The following is a 17514-nucleotide window of genomic DNA, read 5'->3' on the forward strand; positions in this document are numbered from 1 at the left end:
TTTTGAGAGAATTTCTGTGTATGCCCTTGACAACATTAATACTTACTCATGCATTAGCATAATAACTCCTTAGTTTCTCAATGAGGGGATACTGACATTGACAACAACTCATTAAGATGCTTCCAAATGATTGAATATAATTTTCTCTTGAATCAACTAAGTACGAGCTTTAGTTTGGAGCCCTCTTATCACATATTGAAACACTAGCCGTGCAAACAACTCACATGGGATGGCTCCTTTTTGGCATGCATTTAAACATGATCATATTTCCAAGGAAGAAGAAGATATGCATCATGTTGATAAGGTTTGCGGCTATCTTTGCATCAATGAGTAGCAACCTAATTGGTTAGGAGTGTGTGATTTCTGAGAGGTCAAGCTAGACTAATTGCAGCCCACTGTGGTCAATTCTAGTTCAAAACTCCCTCAAGTACAGTTGTGTGTTTAGCTCAAACACCTTATGGTTGATTTGGGTGTTGGATAGTCATATGCCACTACTATCTTTTAATGATAGTTAGAGTGCATGGGTAGTTGCATAGAAGTCAATGTTTCATACTAGTACTAAGAACATTGAGGTGCTTTATTGTTATGGAAGGGAGATACTCTCTGCAAAAGTGATATGCTCGGCCAACGTACCAACATAGCACAACCTTGTAAACCTTTTCAGGAGGTCTTTACATCTTGAGAAGTTGGAAGCATCTTGCAAAGATTTGGGATTGTGTGGGTTGATCATTTTTGGGTGGGCTTGGAACTTTATTTAAGGATTCATCATTGTCACGTCTAGTAATCTCCAGCAAGCCATTGTAGAAAGCTTTTAAGACAAGTTTTAGCCTATTTACCTATTAAGGGTTCACATGAACATGTTTCATGGGTGGATAGCATAACCAATATAGTGGATGAAATTTAATTGTGTATTGGAGACAGACAGACACAGACACAGGCCCAACACCTGGTTCGGGGAAGAAGAAACACGACGACGACGACGACAACGACGAAGCAGCAGCGTCCGAAAACAGGATCCATGCGCGTCCTTGTGCTCCTGCCGCTGTCGCTGTGGTCGATCCTCACCCGCTGCTCCTCGGCTCAGCTCAGCCCTTCCTTCTACTCCTCCTCCTGCCCCAATGTCGCCTCCACCGTCCGCAACACCATCCTTGCACGGGCCAAGCAGGACAATATCGTTGCCCCCTCCACCATCAGGCTCATTCTCCACGACTGCTTTGTAGAGGTGTGCCTTCAAGGTCCCCCCACCCTTTCGTCCTCTCTCTCTCTCTCTCTCTCTCTGAGCATCAATGCATCAGGTAGGACCGATTCTTTTTCAACAATCACTGCATGAATGAATTGCTTCGCTTGGTGACGTTGATGGTTCCATGCGAGTGACGTTGGTAGGTCGCTAATCCTGTGCTTTCCCAACACGTTGTATTGAGGGTTGAATAGTGAAGCCACACAAATTAACCGAGAACATGTGTTTCAATAAGAGGCAGTTGGTTGGAGAATCCTTGATCTTTCCCTCCAACCAAAGGTATACATTTGCTACAATGTCATGGCAAAATTACCATCTACGAGTCTAGATCCTAGATACCTGAATATGTTGCCCCGTTTTGTTACTTCGTATCCCAAATTCTGGGTCAAGGTTTTCATCTATGCCAATCATTAGAACCTTTGTTTTCGCTTTTGATCAAGGGCTCCCAAATATTCTAGAACTGTCAAGATGAAGACCCAACTAATCTGATCATATTATTAAAGGACAGCCATTTCCAGTAACCATGGCCTTATCAAATCCATATTGGAGGACTGCATCAGTTTATACTTGCTCTCCCTTGCACAAACCCTTATTGATGAGGATGAACGAGAAACTACCAGCAAAAAGTGGACTCAAAGAACTATCACTTTGGCTGGTAGTCTTAAAAGAGGCATCGAGCATGGTTAATGTTCTCTAATTCCCTACGTTTCTTCTCCAGCTAGTTCTTAAGAATCAGCTTGGCATTACCTCAAACAAATCAATCTTGCCCTTGTTCCCTCAAGTAACTAAGAAATTCTAGTGAGGTACTCCCCACTTATAACCCTCAATTCTTGGAAGGCCTCTAGAAGTTCTTCATTAGAACCGAGGGGGTTTTCCTTTCCTCGTTCTAAGAAAAGTGCAATCTTGACTTCCTTCAAACTCATAAGGTCTTTCAATATATTCTGCAACAACAGTTTGAAGGCATACGACAATTTGGCAACCAATCTCTCGGTCCTCAATGGGAGGGCGGCCCATCAGCCTCTACATTCCATTTAGGCCTCAATTGTACTCTTGCAGTAGAAATAAGCAGCTGTTCTTTTAGCTTAATGAAATTTTCAATGTCCTGCAGAGCAAGTGAAGCAGAGAACCATCATTAGCAGTAATAGGAAAGAGCAAGGCAAATCCGCTCCTGCCATTGTGTAGGTCCAGAGTAAACTCTTCACAGACCCACTTGCCATTCCTTTTAACCGAGCCACAATGGCTTTAGTACATGCATTCCAATTCTGAGCAAGATCCCTTTCAACAGTTGACACGTGCAAAAGGGCACCACATGTGTAGAAATAATGGAATAACTGCACTTACAGCAATGCCACAGTCATATTTCCTGTTTTACAACCAGTCCCAACTCATCTTTCATGATTACATCACTATGTCCAACATTTTCCTTTCATTTCTCTTTAGATGCCACCCTTTAGACAGCATGGGACAGTATTTCCCTACGCTTTGTGCCCTGTCATACTGAAGGCAAGGCATCCACTAAACTTCATAGAAAGACATGAGAGTAAAGCACACAATGATTAGACTGGAGAACCCTTCTTATTGCCAAAGGCAAGGTTAGGCATCAACACCTCGTACTAACTTGCAAATGAGAATGTGGATGCCTCGTGCGGAACTCACTGCGGGGCATCAGTACCTGCAGGGTAGATGTACAAGTTCACTTGAGACTTGCAAAACTATTCATTGATTGCTTATAGCCTAACAATCACTAGACATGGCTTGGGGAGTTCATGGATACGGTTCCTACTTGGGTAGATCTGGAAGGTTCGGCATTTCTGGCATATATAAAGCTTGTACTGTATGCAAAATCTACTGTTACAAACTTCATACACCTGGAAGTGGATTCAAGGGCCTTTGACAGCTGCAGAAATAACCTTTTGATGTGATGCATTTTTCTTCTCTACAGACTGCATCTGTGTATCCCATATTTTATTAAGAACTCCCACTTAAAAGTTCCTACTAAGAGTTCACACTTGAAGTTTTCTTGTTGGAAACTTCTTTCCTGTCCGAGCACAGGCTGTTCATAATTCTGGTTAAATGGTTTTCATTAGCTTGCCATTGGTCACTGCAGCTACCTATTTGGCACTCTCCAGTGATAAGCATGTGATTCCCTAAAAGCTGTTGATCAAAGACTCTCAACGCCTTCATAGTTTCTCATCAAAACCTTCATAATGTGCTTCAATCAGAAATGATGTTTATTTGGACATACAAAAAGAGACACTGAAGTCCTAAAAAGCTATGACCCCCTCAGGAACCAAGTGCTTATGAACGGCTCATTTACAAATATGATCAGCTGTAAATCCCAACTGAATGCACCGTAGAGTCATTTTAGCCAATGCAAAGTGAAGGTAATATAGATGTTCAAAACCAATCGTGACAGGATAGATGAAAGCTGGTTTTGAATTTTATCTGGAAGTGAGAGTCTTCATGTAAGCAGAGTTTAGCACATGGTAGAAAAAAATTATTTACTAAAATAATTATAAGGGAACGGCGTATGGGTATGAACTGTGTTCAAGGACATGCCAGCTTTTGGGTTGGCTTACAATGCCTAACTGCAGCCAAATTGGAAGGCTCAGATTCCTCACAATTTAAAATGTACAAGGTTTAGCACATCAAAGAGCTTTACAAACTAGATGTTCTTAGCCTCTTATGAAAGGGAGGCCAACAGCAGTTACAATCAAAGTTGATGGAAACCCAAAAATTATATGTGATCCAAAAGTTAGCTCATAGCCAAGCAACTGTGCTTTCCTCTCCTGCTCACTCACTATGAGGTTTGCAGCTGATCCAACTAGTGTGAGATTACCAGCAACAGCGCTTGCCCATGCTAAGATAAGCCATGCTCTTGTAACACTGGCACCGGTGGAGGCTGCAGACTGTGATACTCGTGGCCCCAGTAATAACACTGCAGATGCCACGTGCCCCTGGTTAGAAACATCGGAAGTTCTCTAACATGCATGCTTCAATAATTTTACATGGCTCACAACTCTTATCCACTAAATTACTTTCAAGCACGTTATCACTATGCTAAACATTTCTGCTTGACATCTCGTTAGAAGGATTAAGTGTAAAATCATCAGCAGCTATGTTTTCAGATGGGCGTAGTTTTATAATAATAATACCAATATATGAATGTCCACAAGGTATGTGGATCCAATTTCAACAATTCCCACCATGCAGAGGCTGACGGATGAAAAAAGACCACAAAATGGGTATGTCCTTCAAAGATAAAGCACAACTGATCAAGAGAAAGGCAATGAGGTGAACTTAGATCAACCCATATCATTGAGTAAGTAACTGGGAAGGGCAGGTTTCAAGTGTGGAAGGGGTAAATCTTAGACATTGTAATAATCATATCCTGAGTATTCAGTATTACAGCACATTGTATTTGTTTGGAAACTTTTAGCTGCTGTGAAGCAGATAAGTGATTGCTGTCATGAAGCTCCTGAGTCCTAGGTTGTGTCATGCAGCTCCTGAATCCTGGGTTGTCTGAGTAAAGTCCCATGTACTCACTTTGTTTTTGTGGCAGTAGTAGTTTGCCCATCTAGTTGTGGAATCTCACATGGCATAGCAGGGACATGTTTCAAGGAAACTTCCATCCCAGAATTTTCACACGGAGTCTCAGATACATTTTGATGTCCAATCAATAGTTAACACCCAAGTGAAATAGGACTCATAAAGTTGGTTACACTACAGGCCTTGTAAATGTTGGCACATCCTACTTGTTAGAAGAGTCCTTTAGAAGTTTCGATGTTCGATATCCTCATAGTGTATTGATGATTTTCATGCTTTGTATGTGAAAAGTATATTGGCTTTGACATCAGTATAAGCCAGCTTTCATTGAAAGTATGCAAAACTGAAAGAGATTGCTAAAGGCAGCATAGTTTATTTAACACTCTATATTCATGTCTAATTGTAACTGTCTAGTCATCAGCCACAGATCGAGTCATCATACCAAACCATATGTGCTATCATGACAAGTAAGCCCAACAGTAGCAGTGCCATACCAAACCATAAGCATGTTTCTTATGTTGTAATATTCTGGTATAGTTTCTCATGTTCTAAGCGTGTAATATTCTAGTATAGTTTCTCATGTTCTAAGCATGTAATATTCTAGTATAGTTGCACATGTTCTAAGCATGAATGATGTGCCTTTATCCCTTTTCTTGACTCGTTAATTAAGAGGCATTATGATGCTTGCATCAGTCTTCTCAAAGCAAACCATCGTTCTCTAAATGATTCTAAAATTAAACTCGTGGTGTCATAATGACATGATATGGCTCCTCTTTGAGATAGTATAATCTCTGAGCATTTGATCCTCATTGATGATTGTTGATCTGTCCCCTCTCACTCTTTCTCTGTTCTTCTTATGAAAATATCTTTACAGTCAAGCAGTGGGATCCCTGCAACACTGCTGTGAGCCACCAGTCCAGACCAGGAGAGAGCAGCACACTCACATGGTACTAGTCAGCAAGATGTATTATCACCTGCTGAGAAAACCACTGTGCGTCCTAGCCTCACTGCACCAGTTCCAGATCCAGGGCTTACTTCAGAGGCACATGAGCTCCCCACCTGCATGAGGAGGATCCCAACGAGGGTTCTCTTTTGGCCACGCCTCCAGTTTTAAGTTTTCAAGTCATTAATTCTTTAATTCTTTTGTTACATCCTGCTTTAACAGCATTGCAATGGATAGCTTGTCTCATAGATCTTACGAACTCTTTAGATTTGTTAACATTACTCTACCCCCCACACCCTTGCCCCATATTTCCTCTTGGAATTTCATATTAATTGAGTTAATGTTTCAAGATACCCTGTTTGTAACTTGAATCTTGAAACTGTACTCTGAAAGGAGGTAAATGGTTGACACCTGTGTTTCTTGTTTCAATACCAGAATAATGTGTATATTGTTGCAACTTTACAAACTGGGATGGGTAGACATGTTATTTTCATAAAATTCGTCTACTTTCTATGTTTCTGGAGATGGCTGAGAATTTGCAATCTCCCACGTTTGTGTCAGTTGAGAGCTTGACACCTTTAATTTGACTGCACAACTACTGCTCATAAGATTAGGCATCCTTATAGATTATAAATTATGTGCAATATGTGCAAGCTAACATTATTTGGTGACAGTATTTCAGAGACTTTGGGACTCACCAGTGGGTACATTGGAAACAATATTAGACAGCACAATCACAACAAGGCTGAGAATGACAACGCCAGTAACATTAGTGATGCGTGCATTTGGCTCCACAGCATCCCAAAAAGTGCTTGGTATACCAGTTGTATTGAAACCATCCACAGCGATAAACATTCCTGCAAAGAAGACTAGAAGTGGGTATGACACCTGCATAAAAGTAAGAGAAAAGTAGTCATGACGAGCCAGTAAAACTGCTGATAGTATCCAAAGCAGTTGATACAGTACTGTCATAAATTTCTAACTTGTTGTGATAATGCCAAAAAGATTGTAGAGATGTTCTGAAATGAAGATGCTCAAGAAGAATATAATTCCACATACAGGAAATATAATTTTAGAGTAATGTACAGTATTCATAGTAATGTTAAGAATGTAGCATCACAAACGAACAAAAAGTGGTCCAAATCTCTTAATTATGGTTTATTTTGTGATATTCATTGTTATTTTATTAGTGATGCATGTGATTGTAATAACAGAAAAAATGTGGACGTTGTCGGGGAAGGGAATATTTTATAAATTTTCTCTGAAAGTAACTATATCTATTTCATTTTGCTAATGATAAATAGATGCATATGAGTTTTATAATAATTTATAGAAAATCATTTAGATAATATCATGAAATAATAAATGTATTAAATCAATAGAAAATCGTATAGGAAAATATATACTAGATGCACGTAAATTAGGTGTGTAGTAATATAATTCGATGTTTGAAAGATGAAATAAAATTTGTACTTATGATTTTTGCATTGTCTAGAATAAAGTTTTCAGAAAAACAATTAACATTGCACTTAGGACATAGCTAAATGAAAATTGATCTTTTTAGATAACGTTGAAAGTTCGGCAAATGTTCGGACATCGTCGATTAATCCAGAGAATACGAATAGAATAAAATAAAAATTATTTTCTTGTTGAAAACTCACGTAATGTTAATATTAATGATTATATTAGCGAGAGCATCAATATCATGAGTTGACCCATGTATGATTCAGCGAGAAAACCTAACGTAAAATATCGAGAATATTGAAGCAAAAAAAACTATGAAATACTCAACAACCCTGAAACTATTAGTATTAGAAAATTAAATAAATATCAAAAGTTTGCAGGACTTACTGGACATTGATAAGAATTTGTCGATACAAATTTTAAAGTCTATATAGACTTGGAGAAACATTTGAAATCCTTCTAAGCGCGGGTTAAGGCAAGGCAACGTATGAATTGTCTGTCACATGAATTGTTTGTCACATGTATCTTTTAGGGCGAAAATGTCAAATTTTTCATAAGGATAAAATAGACTTCATATTTGCGAAATAACTTGCGGATCCTAAAAAGGAGTTACAAGTAGGAAGTGAAATCCTAAGAATAAGGTGGAACTTTAAAAGAGAAACCGTAGATTTGGGTGAGCTGCTTCCTATGCTAAAAGCACTTGCTGTTATTTCTTTTTGATTTGTGCATGCATCGATGGTTGCATAGGAAAGATTGATTGTGCTTGCAACAGTTAAACTTGATTATAAATATATAATCAGGTTAATAAAAGGAAAGGTGGTGCTATGTCTTTCCCACAGCTAGATGTGGAATCCTGCTCCAAGGTGGATTGTTTTGTATCGCCGCGAGGAGCTTTGGATTAGCCCCGACGGTGAGAGGTCGCTCAGTGAGAAATCTATTAGGCAAGAGGAGGCGGGAGTGCCAGAGGGGTTGTGGATGTAAATTTCTCGATCGCTACTAGGAACTGACTGACCCTCCCACGAATCAGGATGGGATTTTGGAGTCCTCGATACTAATGGAGGAATAAAAATCTTGGAGGGATTCTTTTCTTTTGCACATACTCTCTCTCTCTTCCCTCCTCTCTCCTTCTCTCTCCCTTCCTCTCTCTCTCAAAAAATATTTAAATTTTAAAAAGAATTTTCTCTTTTCTCTTTTCATCTCTCTTCCTCTTTTTCTTTTTTTTCTTCGTAAAAGGTAATTGTATTAATTACGAAGAAATTACAAGTTTTCATGATTACAAGATATACGATGGGTCTACCCCATCGTGTGTAAAGAGGATACTATCTCTTTACAAGAACCAGATGACCTAAGAATTACAAAGTCATGGCAAAGACACAGAGGAAATTGCCATATGCCAGGGGCGTAAGTCCTCCCGAGAGAGCATATTAAAGTGCCGGAGAAGATCTATCTGCCAGTACAAGAGACCCTTAAGCCTAGCAATATGCCGCTGAACATTATAGGCGGAATAAAAAAGAAAAGCATTCCGAATGGTCCAGTTATGCCAACAGCCCCAATATCGCAGAAAGTAAAACATGATCTTCATATGTGGCTGAGTCGGTGTGGGGTATTTGGGCTGCACAAAAACCCAATCAAACGGGCGTAGCGCTAAACCAACCATCGCTCGCCAAACGACTGACAAGAATGACCAGATTTTCTTAGCGATGGGGCAAGAAATAAATCGATGACGGGCGGATTCTACACTGGTGGTGCAAAAGAAACAGTTGCTGCTGAAGATTCGGCGCTTGGAAAGGGCTGAAGCAAGCGCAAGACCACCAATCATTATCCTTCAAAGAAAGACCTTATATTTGAAGGGTGTCTTGTTCAACCAGCCGTCCATCACAGTTGCCCTCCACCATGACTGGGATTTACGCAATCCCCATAAAGTATTAGCTTTAGTAACCAGCCATTGATGATCTTTAATCATAAGATGATACACCTGGTTAGCTGAAGCCTTTTCTAAAGTCACCCGGCCTCCCAAGTCCCAGTCCTGCCAGGGACGATCCGAAGCAAGGGCAGGAAAGGGGTGTTTGCTCTGGAGCACCATCAAAAGCTGTTCCCATAAATGCTTGTATCCACGAGGGATCTTGAAAAGCCTTCTGGCTGTATGAAAGGATATCAAGACATTCCGACTGGCAAGGGTGGCATCCGCGACTAAAGTTGATTCCAAATGTGCCATGCGGTTGAATTTTGGTCGAAGCTCATGTTTACCTTCCCACAAAAGTAACCGTGAGACTGCCAATAATTCCAATTGAAAAGAATTAGTAGCCAGGCGATTCTCTGCTGGATGCCATTGAGCCTTGCGAAGGACCAGCCTCCAGGAACATACCAAATGGGCAAGCAGGGATGAGGAAGAACTGGAGAACTGAGAATCAACATTGAGAATGTGCCACCAAGAACTCCGGATTTGGGTATTACCATGCAGAAGCCCTTGATCCTCTAGAAGATAACGGGCTATAACAACCCACGGATGTTGATCCGAGCACATGGCACGGAAAAGCGACCAACGGAGTGCCAACATATGAGTTTGGGAATCTAAAATAGCCCCTCCACCCATGCGTTTGGGGGTGCATGCATGCGACCAAGAAATCCAAGAAATGGCTGCATGCAGGGAATCCTTCTTCCATAACATGAAGCGTATAGGCTAAGTAATAGCATTCAGTATAGTAGCAGTCCAGGGCAGCAATGGCAAGAAGTATGCAAGCATTGGCAACATAATTGTCTGGGCTACTTTGAGGTGAACATGGAAGGGCCATGCCTGAGACTTCCAATACAGAGAAACTTAGCCGACAGTTTCTGTGAGATCCACTGTAGTAGCTGCTTTGGGGGAACATCAATACCCAAAGGGTACCCAAGATGCCTGACAATGGAGCCATGGGGAATAAGTATACCCTGCCAGTCCAATGACTGCAAATCCAACTCCGTGCAGCTGAGAATGGCCGATTTTCAAGGATTGATGCGAAGATCGGAAGCCTGACCAAAGAGATCCCAAATATCTAATGCTTTACGAAGGTTATCCTTGTCCGCACGCAGAATCATAAAGCTATCATCAGCCAAGGATTGACTAATGAAGTGCTGTCCAAAAGGAAGTGACAATCTAGCAAACTGAGTAGAAGCTGCCATATGAGATAACATCGAAAGAAGTGGATGAGTCGCAAGGGCAAAGAAGAGAGGACTCAAAGGGCACCCCTATCTGACAGAGCAGGCAAGGATAAATAGCTCGGTAACGCCTCCATTCAGCATGACTCGCGAAGACGTCGTAGCACTGATGGTGTAAATCAGATGAGACATCCCGGCACCAAAGCCCATAACAGACATAAGTTCTGCAATGAAAGACTAGTCCAGATAATCAAAAGCCTTTTCCAGGTCCAATTAAATCAGTACCACCTCTTGATTAGAATGTTTTGCATAATCAATCGCCAGTTTTGCGCATTTAATACATTGTGCAGAATGTTCCTCTTTCTTCTTCTTATTCTTATTCTCTCTCTCTCTCTCTCCCCTCTTCTCTCCTTTTCTTCCTCTCTTCTCTATTTTTCTTTTTTTTATTCTCTTTAAAATTTTTTCTTTTATCTTTCTTTTAAATTTTATCTTTCTACTCTCCCTTCTCCTCTCTCTCAAAAAATATTTAAATTTTCAAAAGAATTTTCTCTTTTCTCTTTTTCTCCATCTCTCTTCCTCTTTTCCTCTTTCTTCTTATTCTTCTTCTTCTCTCTCTCTCTCTCTCTCTCTCTCTCTCTCTCTCTCCTCTTCTTTCCTTCTCTCTTCTCTATTTTTCTTTTTTTTTCTTCTCTTTAAATTTTTTTCTTTTATCTTTCTTTTAAATTTTATCTTTCCTCTCTCTATAATTCTCTCTATGTTCAAATTCTCTCTCTTCTTCTTATTTCTCTCTCTCATTTTCTTCTCTCTGTCTCTATCCCCATTCTCTTCTCTTTTTTCCTTTTTTCTTTTTCTTTCTCTTAAATTTTATATTTCCTCTCTCTATAATTCTCTTTCTCTGTTCCCCCTCTCTCTCCCTCCCTCTCCTCTTCTTTCTTTTTTGCTCTTTTATATATATCTCCTTAATTTGAATTTAAAAGAAAGTTTTTCTTTTTTTTTTCTTTTTCTTTTCTCTTTCTTTTAAATTTTATCTTTCCTTTCTCTATAATTCTCTCTCTATGTTTAAATTCTTTCTCTATAATTCTTCTTCTTATTTTCTCTCACTCATTTTCTTCTCTCTGTCTTTCTCACCCCCTCTCTTCTCTCTTTTCATTTTTTCTTTTTTTTTCTCTCTCTCTCTCTCAAATTTGATCTTTCCTCTCTCTATAATTCTCTTTCTTTCTTTTAAATTTTGTCTTTCCTTTCTCTATAATTTTCTCACTGTGTTCAAAATTTTTCTCTTTTTCTTCTTATTTTCTCTCTCTGTCTCTCTTCCCCTCTTTTCTCTCTTTTCATTTTTTCTTTTCCTCTCTCTTAAATTTAATATTTCCTCTCTCTATAATTCTTTCTCTCTGTTCCTACTCTCTCTCTCCTTCTCTCCCTCTCCTTTTTTTTGCTCTTTCTCTCTCTCTCTCTCTCTCTTCTTATTTTAATTAAACAAAATGTTTACATTAAAAAGTTTAATGTAAGAGAGAGAGAGAGAGAGAGAGAGAGAGAGAGAGAGAGAACTCTGAGAGAGAAACTTTTGATTTAAAAAAAAGTTTGATTTAATTAAAGGAGAGAGAGAGAGAGAGAGAATCTAGGCCCTACACATAGAGAGAGGGGGGGAGGGGGGAAGAATTTAATTAAAAAGGGGATAGGGAAAAGAAACAGAGAGATTATAAGTAAGAGAGAGGGGAAGGGGTTTTAATTTAAAAAAGGGAGGTGGGAGGGGGGGGGGGGGGGGAGGGAAGGCTTTAATGAAAAAAGGGAAGGGGAAGAGAAAATGAGATATTGCGTGTGAGAAAGAGGGGAAGGGAGGGGGTTTTGATTGAAAACGGGAGGTTTGGAAAAGGGGGTAGGTTCGGGGAGCCCTTTGGATGTTTAGGGCTTTCCGAACCTTTAGTACGATGGTGACTCCTGTATTGTCAGTCATATAGTTCACTTGTATTCAAGTTTTTGGAAATCAATACAATACCCTTAACAGAAAAAAAAAAGTGTGTGTGTGGGTGCATGCACAATGGTGTGACTAATGTGAATGCAAAAGAGCGTTTTGACTTAGAGTTCACGGTAACACCACAACATACTGCTCAAGGCAAGAATGGCACTGCCGTCTTTCATGCCTTTGTTGGTAGCAACAACAGGGCCACCAGCGGACTGGATAGGCAAGCAGCTTTGTTGATCTATAGTAGAAAAGGCTGTGCTAATGAGAGGACCACATATGCTTAGTTCAATTCTGAACTCAGACAGCAATCTGCCACCTCAACACCGTAATGGGCAAATATTTGGTAACATATAATCTATATAGTGTGTATAGTTCTGTACTCAGACAGCAATCTGCCACCTCAGCACCATGATGTGTAGTCTTGCTTGGAAATGCACTGCAGACCTTTCTTCATATGTCACAAAGGGATCAACAAATTTTTTTAAACAAGTGTTTACAATAACACTGTATCTTCTACCTTTGTTTGTATCTTGCTAGACAGCATAAGCAATATCAAAGCTCTACCAATCATGCTCTTCTCTGATTGTACTTTGATTTTTCTTCCTTGGAGTCATTTATCTACAAAACTGGTTTCATTGCATTAAAATTCATATCTGCATTTTAGTTATTCTAGCAAGCATAGTACATACTTCTGGGATCCTACCATCCAGAATGAAAAACCAAAGAGAATTCAGCAGTAGATGTCACACTATTTTTCATCTCAAGAATAATTTATAAAAGTAAAGACACATCAATTGAGTATCAGTTCAATTCAAAGGTGCATGCCGCTTCCAAAGTTGAGATTTACCTTTTCAAGGCTGGGTCCAGCATCACAGAAATCAAGAGCCATGAGTGTCACAGCAGCTGTGAGTGCTGTCCATGATAGATCCAAACCATACAGGAGTGCCGCAAGCATAGCAGTTGTCACAAAATACACAGAGCATTTCCACAGCCTACTTTTCCACACACCGACTTTATCTAGTGATAGTGAGGACTCCATCCTTGAGGGTGAGATTTGCTCAGGGTTTGATCGGTGCATTTGTATTTCACTGTCTAGAGGTAATCTGCGTTTCCTTATGGTGGAATTTACTGGCAGGGAAGTCTGATGCCCTTGCAATGATGATTTCAAATCACCACCTTCTCCTTCTGAATGTGACATGCTGACCTCATTACCTTGATATGCACCTGTTGTTGAATCAACTGCTAAAATCACATCCCCCATTTTCTCATCTAAAGGAGGCTTCTCAAACTGAGAAGTCCTGAGTCCTGCATCATCTATAGGTGGAGATTGATTGTTTTCATTGAGTGCTTCTGAACAACTATCATGAAATGTCTCTGTTAATGTCTCAAAATTTCCAGAGTGAAATGGTGTCCAAGGAGAGGCAGTCAGTTGATCTTGAGTTCCAGAATTATCAGAATGAGAAGACAATTGTCTCCAATAGATCAAAAGTAACAGAGCAATATTGACTATGACTCCCAAGAGCATAGACGTGTATAGACCAAGAAAGAATCTCCCAAAAGATATACCACTCTGAACAGCAATGACTAGGTTCTGAGGGTTTCCTATGGGTGTTGCAGAAGAGCCTATATTGGCACTGCTTGCAAGTGCAAGTAGGAATGGCTTGGGAGGCAGGTTCTTCTGCCGACAGAGCTTCAAGACAAATTCTGTCAAGACGAGGCAGCAAGTATCATTGGTAAACAGGGCGCTTGCAAGTGCACTCATAACACAGACTCTGGCGAGTAGGTCCCAGCCACCCTTACTTTTCCATGAAAGCACATCACCTAGGTGCCTGAACATATCAGCTCTTTCCAAGTATACACCGACCACCATTGTGCCAAACAGAAGGCCCAATACAGAAAGATCGACGGCACCATATGCCTCACTTGGTGAGTGTACTTGAAATACAACCGTAAGGACTGCACCGGCAACAGCTCCTGCCGTGCGCCCGATAGGAAGTAGCTTAAAGGATGGAAAAACTGCCAGAATCCAGAAAACCAAGAAGGCAATGGTGCCCAAAACCACCACACGGATTGAAACGAGGCCCATAATGTAGGGGCTTAATGTTTATATCTGAATGGGCAAGAATGAAATATTTGACCTTGAATTGTCAGAATTCCATAGTATCCCAACCTTTGTCAGATCATTTTAAATCACAATCAATTGGCCAATAAAATGTGATACAAATCTGAATGAGCATTAGAAAACCATTGACGCTTCTTTCCTGTTAAAGCTCCAAAAAGCGAAGGGTTACAATAAACGGACTGGCACAATCACATGCAATAATATCGTGAACTGTATCTCTGATGATGATATTTTCAAACAGGACCTCGAGCCTTCAGTGCCCCGCACAAACAGCCAGGGTTTCCTGTGAGAATATGATAAAGATGCAGCCTTTCTTGTTTCATCCGATCATAATTGGCGGGAGGACCTCAAATACAATCATATATTCCGCCTGCGGCCTCTCCTCCTCAGGAATATGGTGCAAATCACACCAAGGTTTCCTTGCTTTCAAGGTATTCGCTTGGTGAGCGGGCCTCTCTCTCTCTCTGAATCTCTGTCTCTCTCTCTCTCATTCTTGTATTGGAAGTTTATAAGAAGGAGCTTTCGGCACGCAAGGAGGATGCATGAGGAGAGGGCGCGCAGGAGACAATGGCGGGGGAGGGGGCCCGAGAAATCCCCCCTCCCACTTCTGAAGATGAAGAAGGTGACGACGACGACGATGATGGATGGATGATGACAGTGAAGTCGAAGGAAGGAGCGATGGCAGGAGAGAAGGGAGGTCTCGCAAGATAACCAGCAAAGCAAAGCACAGCCATCCCCCGTTATTACAGCAGGGGGTCTTAGTCACGAGTTGATTTACTACACGTTCAGTCTCTTTCTCTCTCTCTCGTTTTTCCCCTTATTTTGATATATTTATTATTTTCCCCTATTTTTCTATATATTAAATCTCCCCCCTTTTTCTCTATTTTTTGGTACATTCATTCTTTTTTTTCTCTATTTTTCTACCTATATTCTCTCTCCCTTTTTCCTACATTTTTTTGTATATTGTGATGCGCCTGAATGATGGCAGACGAGAGAGAGAGAGAGAGATACGCTGCTAAGAGATGGTCTATAAATGTTTGATCCCCCATTTCTACTCACCCATTACATCTTATGCGATTATTGAAGTAACTGTCAACGCAACTAGGGTTAATGTTAACTAGGGTTCTTACACTTTTCCCCCTGCATGGAACTTGTTGCACAATAAATAAAGTGTTACATGGAAAACACATGGGCTTGTTTTTGGAATAGGCGAGATGTTGCATAGGCTCAATTACAAGAGTTCTTATCTATTGCACGTTTGTGGTTTTCATTTCCTTTCTCACAGTTCATTGATGTACTTTGCCTGTTTGGCGAAACATTTCTTCTCATTTTACTTGTTTCATTTTCATGTTGCCTTTCAGTTGCGTTGGATGAATATGTCAATGAACTGCAGGTATCATTTCTTGTTGTAGGTCAACTATGCCTCCCACTAGCCTTTTGACGATGATAATTTTTTGTTGTTGATTGTTCACTACAAGATATAGGCCTTATACCGACGTTAAAAGCGACGAAAATGTAAATAACAAAATTGCCCCTGTCGTCGCAAAAAACATCGTTATTGGCGACGCCATAGAACAGTCGATATCAACGTTGGTATCAGCGTCGTTATTGGTGTCGGTATCAGCGTCGATGCTGATACCGATGCCAATAACGACACTGATACCGACGCTATGCGATGTTAATAACAACACCAATAACGACGCGAGCAGTAAATTTGCGACAGTAACAGGGGATTTTTTTTGTGGCAGGGCAGCTTATTGCCTTGCCACATATAGCACTATGTACTTTATTTGGGCCATACAAAATAGTTTCTGAACTGTGTACAATGCTCGTGTAAACAAAAACAAAGTATACTGAAATCATAACACTGATACATGAAATAAATACATGATCCCATAATGAAAGCGACTGGTACAATCATGACAAGATATTACTACTACATAGAAAATGTCTACACAGATCAAGTGACCAAAAAAGAAAGGTGTGTGAGCTCTAAGGATCCAAGGGTGAGTTACATATCCTTGCCATCCGAAAGCTCGTCCTGCTGCAAAGGAGCATCGAACGGACTCTGCAAAAAAAGAAACAACACATTAGTCCACCATACAATAATTCATTCTAATTAAACATGGTAACTACGGACAAGAAAGATGAGTGACTTACAGGGTTGCCGCGTCTATATAATCGGTTGATCAATGGAGTGAGACCGTGCCTCTCTGCATATCGAGTCTCAAGGCCGGTCGGATCACGATTTGTAATGGAGTGCTGCAAAGAAAACAAAATACTAACTGTTAGAAACATGATTGTCAGTACAAAGGATATTGCAAAAAAATAAGCAAGCAAAACAAAAGAAAAACTTACAAAGTCCTCCGAATATGTTTTGTGGCCGCTACTCCCAAGATGATGGACCACTCCGGCTTCTAGTCGTGCCCTCGCCGCCTCGCGCTGCTGACTCCAACGTCTTGGAGAATCTGTAGCCTTCTCTCTCAGTCGGCGCCAGTCGTCCATGTGTAGCCACTCGGGCTTTGTAGCCCCACTCTTGAGTACCTTGCGTGCGTTCGATTGTCTGTGTGATATATATGCACGCATGCAGTCCATCATCCAGCCCGTAGAAAATCTATCTACTGAGGTTGGAATCGGAAACTCCTCATGCAAGGATGCTACTATGTAGTCCTTGCTCCACTTCGGTATGTTCTTCCAATGATCTAAGATGTGCCGAAAAACTTGTTGGCACAACTCTCTCATGCGAGCCATCACCCTCCTCCCCTTATAATTCATGATGATGTCTCCTGACCTATCATCGACTAGATAGGTATATCCCCTTGGGATATGCCTAAGATGGGTCCTCTTCTACTTGCGTCTACGCTCCTGGCCATATCCAAGAGACCCCTATGCATCTAGTGTATCCACCGGGATAATATATCGGAGTGGCACCCCTATGGGTGCTACCTGTAGACGACTGAGCAAAAGTCGGAGTAACTGCAGTAGATGTCCCCATAGGTGTGACAAATCCTAGAGGTGACGCAACTCTAGCAGAAGGACGAGACGGAGACACCGCGTCCGTGCCTCCACAGCATCCACTTGAGCCTGAGCCATACTCCCTAGAACCG

The 17514-nt window shown here is 40.8% G+C and overlaps 2 protein-coding genes across 5 annotated transcripts; one reads left to right on the forward strand and one right to left on the reverse strand.

The window, feature by feature from the left end:
* Positions 1-388: 388 nt before the first annotated feature.
* Positions 389-6537, forward strand: LOC148033922 (peroxidase 45-like). 3 transcript variants are annotated; one of them, XM_087681908.1, is made up of 3 exons: positions 395-1222; positions 5658-5730; positions 6401-6521. In XM_087681908.1, exons 1-2 carry the CDS (start codon positions 1019-1021, stop codon positions 5688-5690), a joined length of 237 nt encoding a protein of 78 aa, XP_087538034.1. In that variant the 5' UTR covers positions 395-1018; the 3' UTR covers positions 5691-5730; positions 6401-6521. The 3 variants fall into 3 exon arrangements, with proteins under 3 accessions (XP_087538033.1, XP_087538034.1, XP_087538032.1); XM_087681907.1 differs by lacking the exons at positions 5658-5730; positions 6401-6521 and adding an exon at positions 4451-5650 and having other exon boundaries at positions 389-1222; XM_087681906.1 differs by lacking the exon at positions 5658-5730 and having other exon boundaries at positions 419-1222; positions 6401-6537.
* Positions 3599-15188, reverse strand: LOC148033923 (silicon efflux transporter LSI2-like). 2 transcript variants are annotated; one of them, XM_087681904.1, is made up of 3 exons: positions 13133-15188; positions 6425-6614; positions 3599-4175 (listed from the first exon to the last, which is right to left on the reverse strand). In XM_087681904.1, exons 1-3 carry the CDS (start codon positions 14369-14371, stop codon positions 3913-3915), a joined length of 1692 nt encoding a protein of 563 aa, XP_087538030.1. In that variant the 5' UTR covers positions 14372-15188; the 3' UTR covers positions 3599-3912. The 2 variants fall into 2 exon arrangements, with proteins under 2 accessions (XP_087538030.1, XP_087538031.1); XM_087681905.1 differs by having other exon boundaries at positions 3939-4194.
* Between the last annotated feature and the right edge of the window lie 2326 nt (positions 15189-17514).

Source organism: Lygodium microphyllum, chromosome 7 (assembly GCF_053477565.2).
Source record: "Lygodium microphyllum isolate KBCC chromosome 7, Lygodium_microphyllum_v1.1.10, whole genome shotgun sequence".
NCBI lineage: Eukaryota > Viridiplantae > Streptophyta > Polypodiopsida > Schizaeales > Lygodiaceae > Lygodium > Lygodium microphyllum.

Excerpts from the sequence above, each read along its gene's own strand:
- LOC148033922 (XM_087681907.1), top strand. The coding sequence starts at position 1,019 with ATGCGCGTCCTTGTGCTCCTGCCGCTGTCGCTGTGGTCGATCCTCACC. Across the intron at positions 1,223-4,450 it reads TCCACGACTGCTTTGTAGAG|AGGCTGACGGATGAAAAAAG; the intron begins GTGTGCCTTCAA and ends CCCACCATGCAG.
- LOC148033923 (XM_087681904.1), bottom strand. The coding sequence starts at position 14,371 with ATGGGCCTCGTTTCAATCCGTGTGGTGGTTTTGGGCACCATTGCCTTC. Across the intron at positions 6,615-13,132 it reads CTGGACCCAGCCTTGAAAAG|GTGTCATACCCACTTCTAGT; the intron begins GTAAATCTCAAC and ends ACTTTTATGCAG. Across the intron at positions 4,176-6,424 it reads TGTTTCCAATGTACCCACTG|TGTTATTACTGGGGCCACGA; the intron begins GTGAGTCCCAAA and ends TGGCATCTGCAG.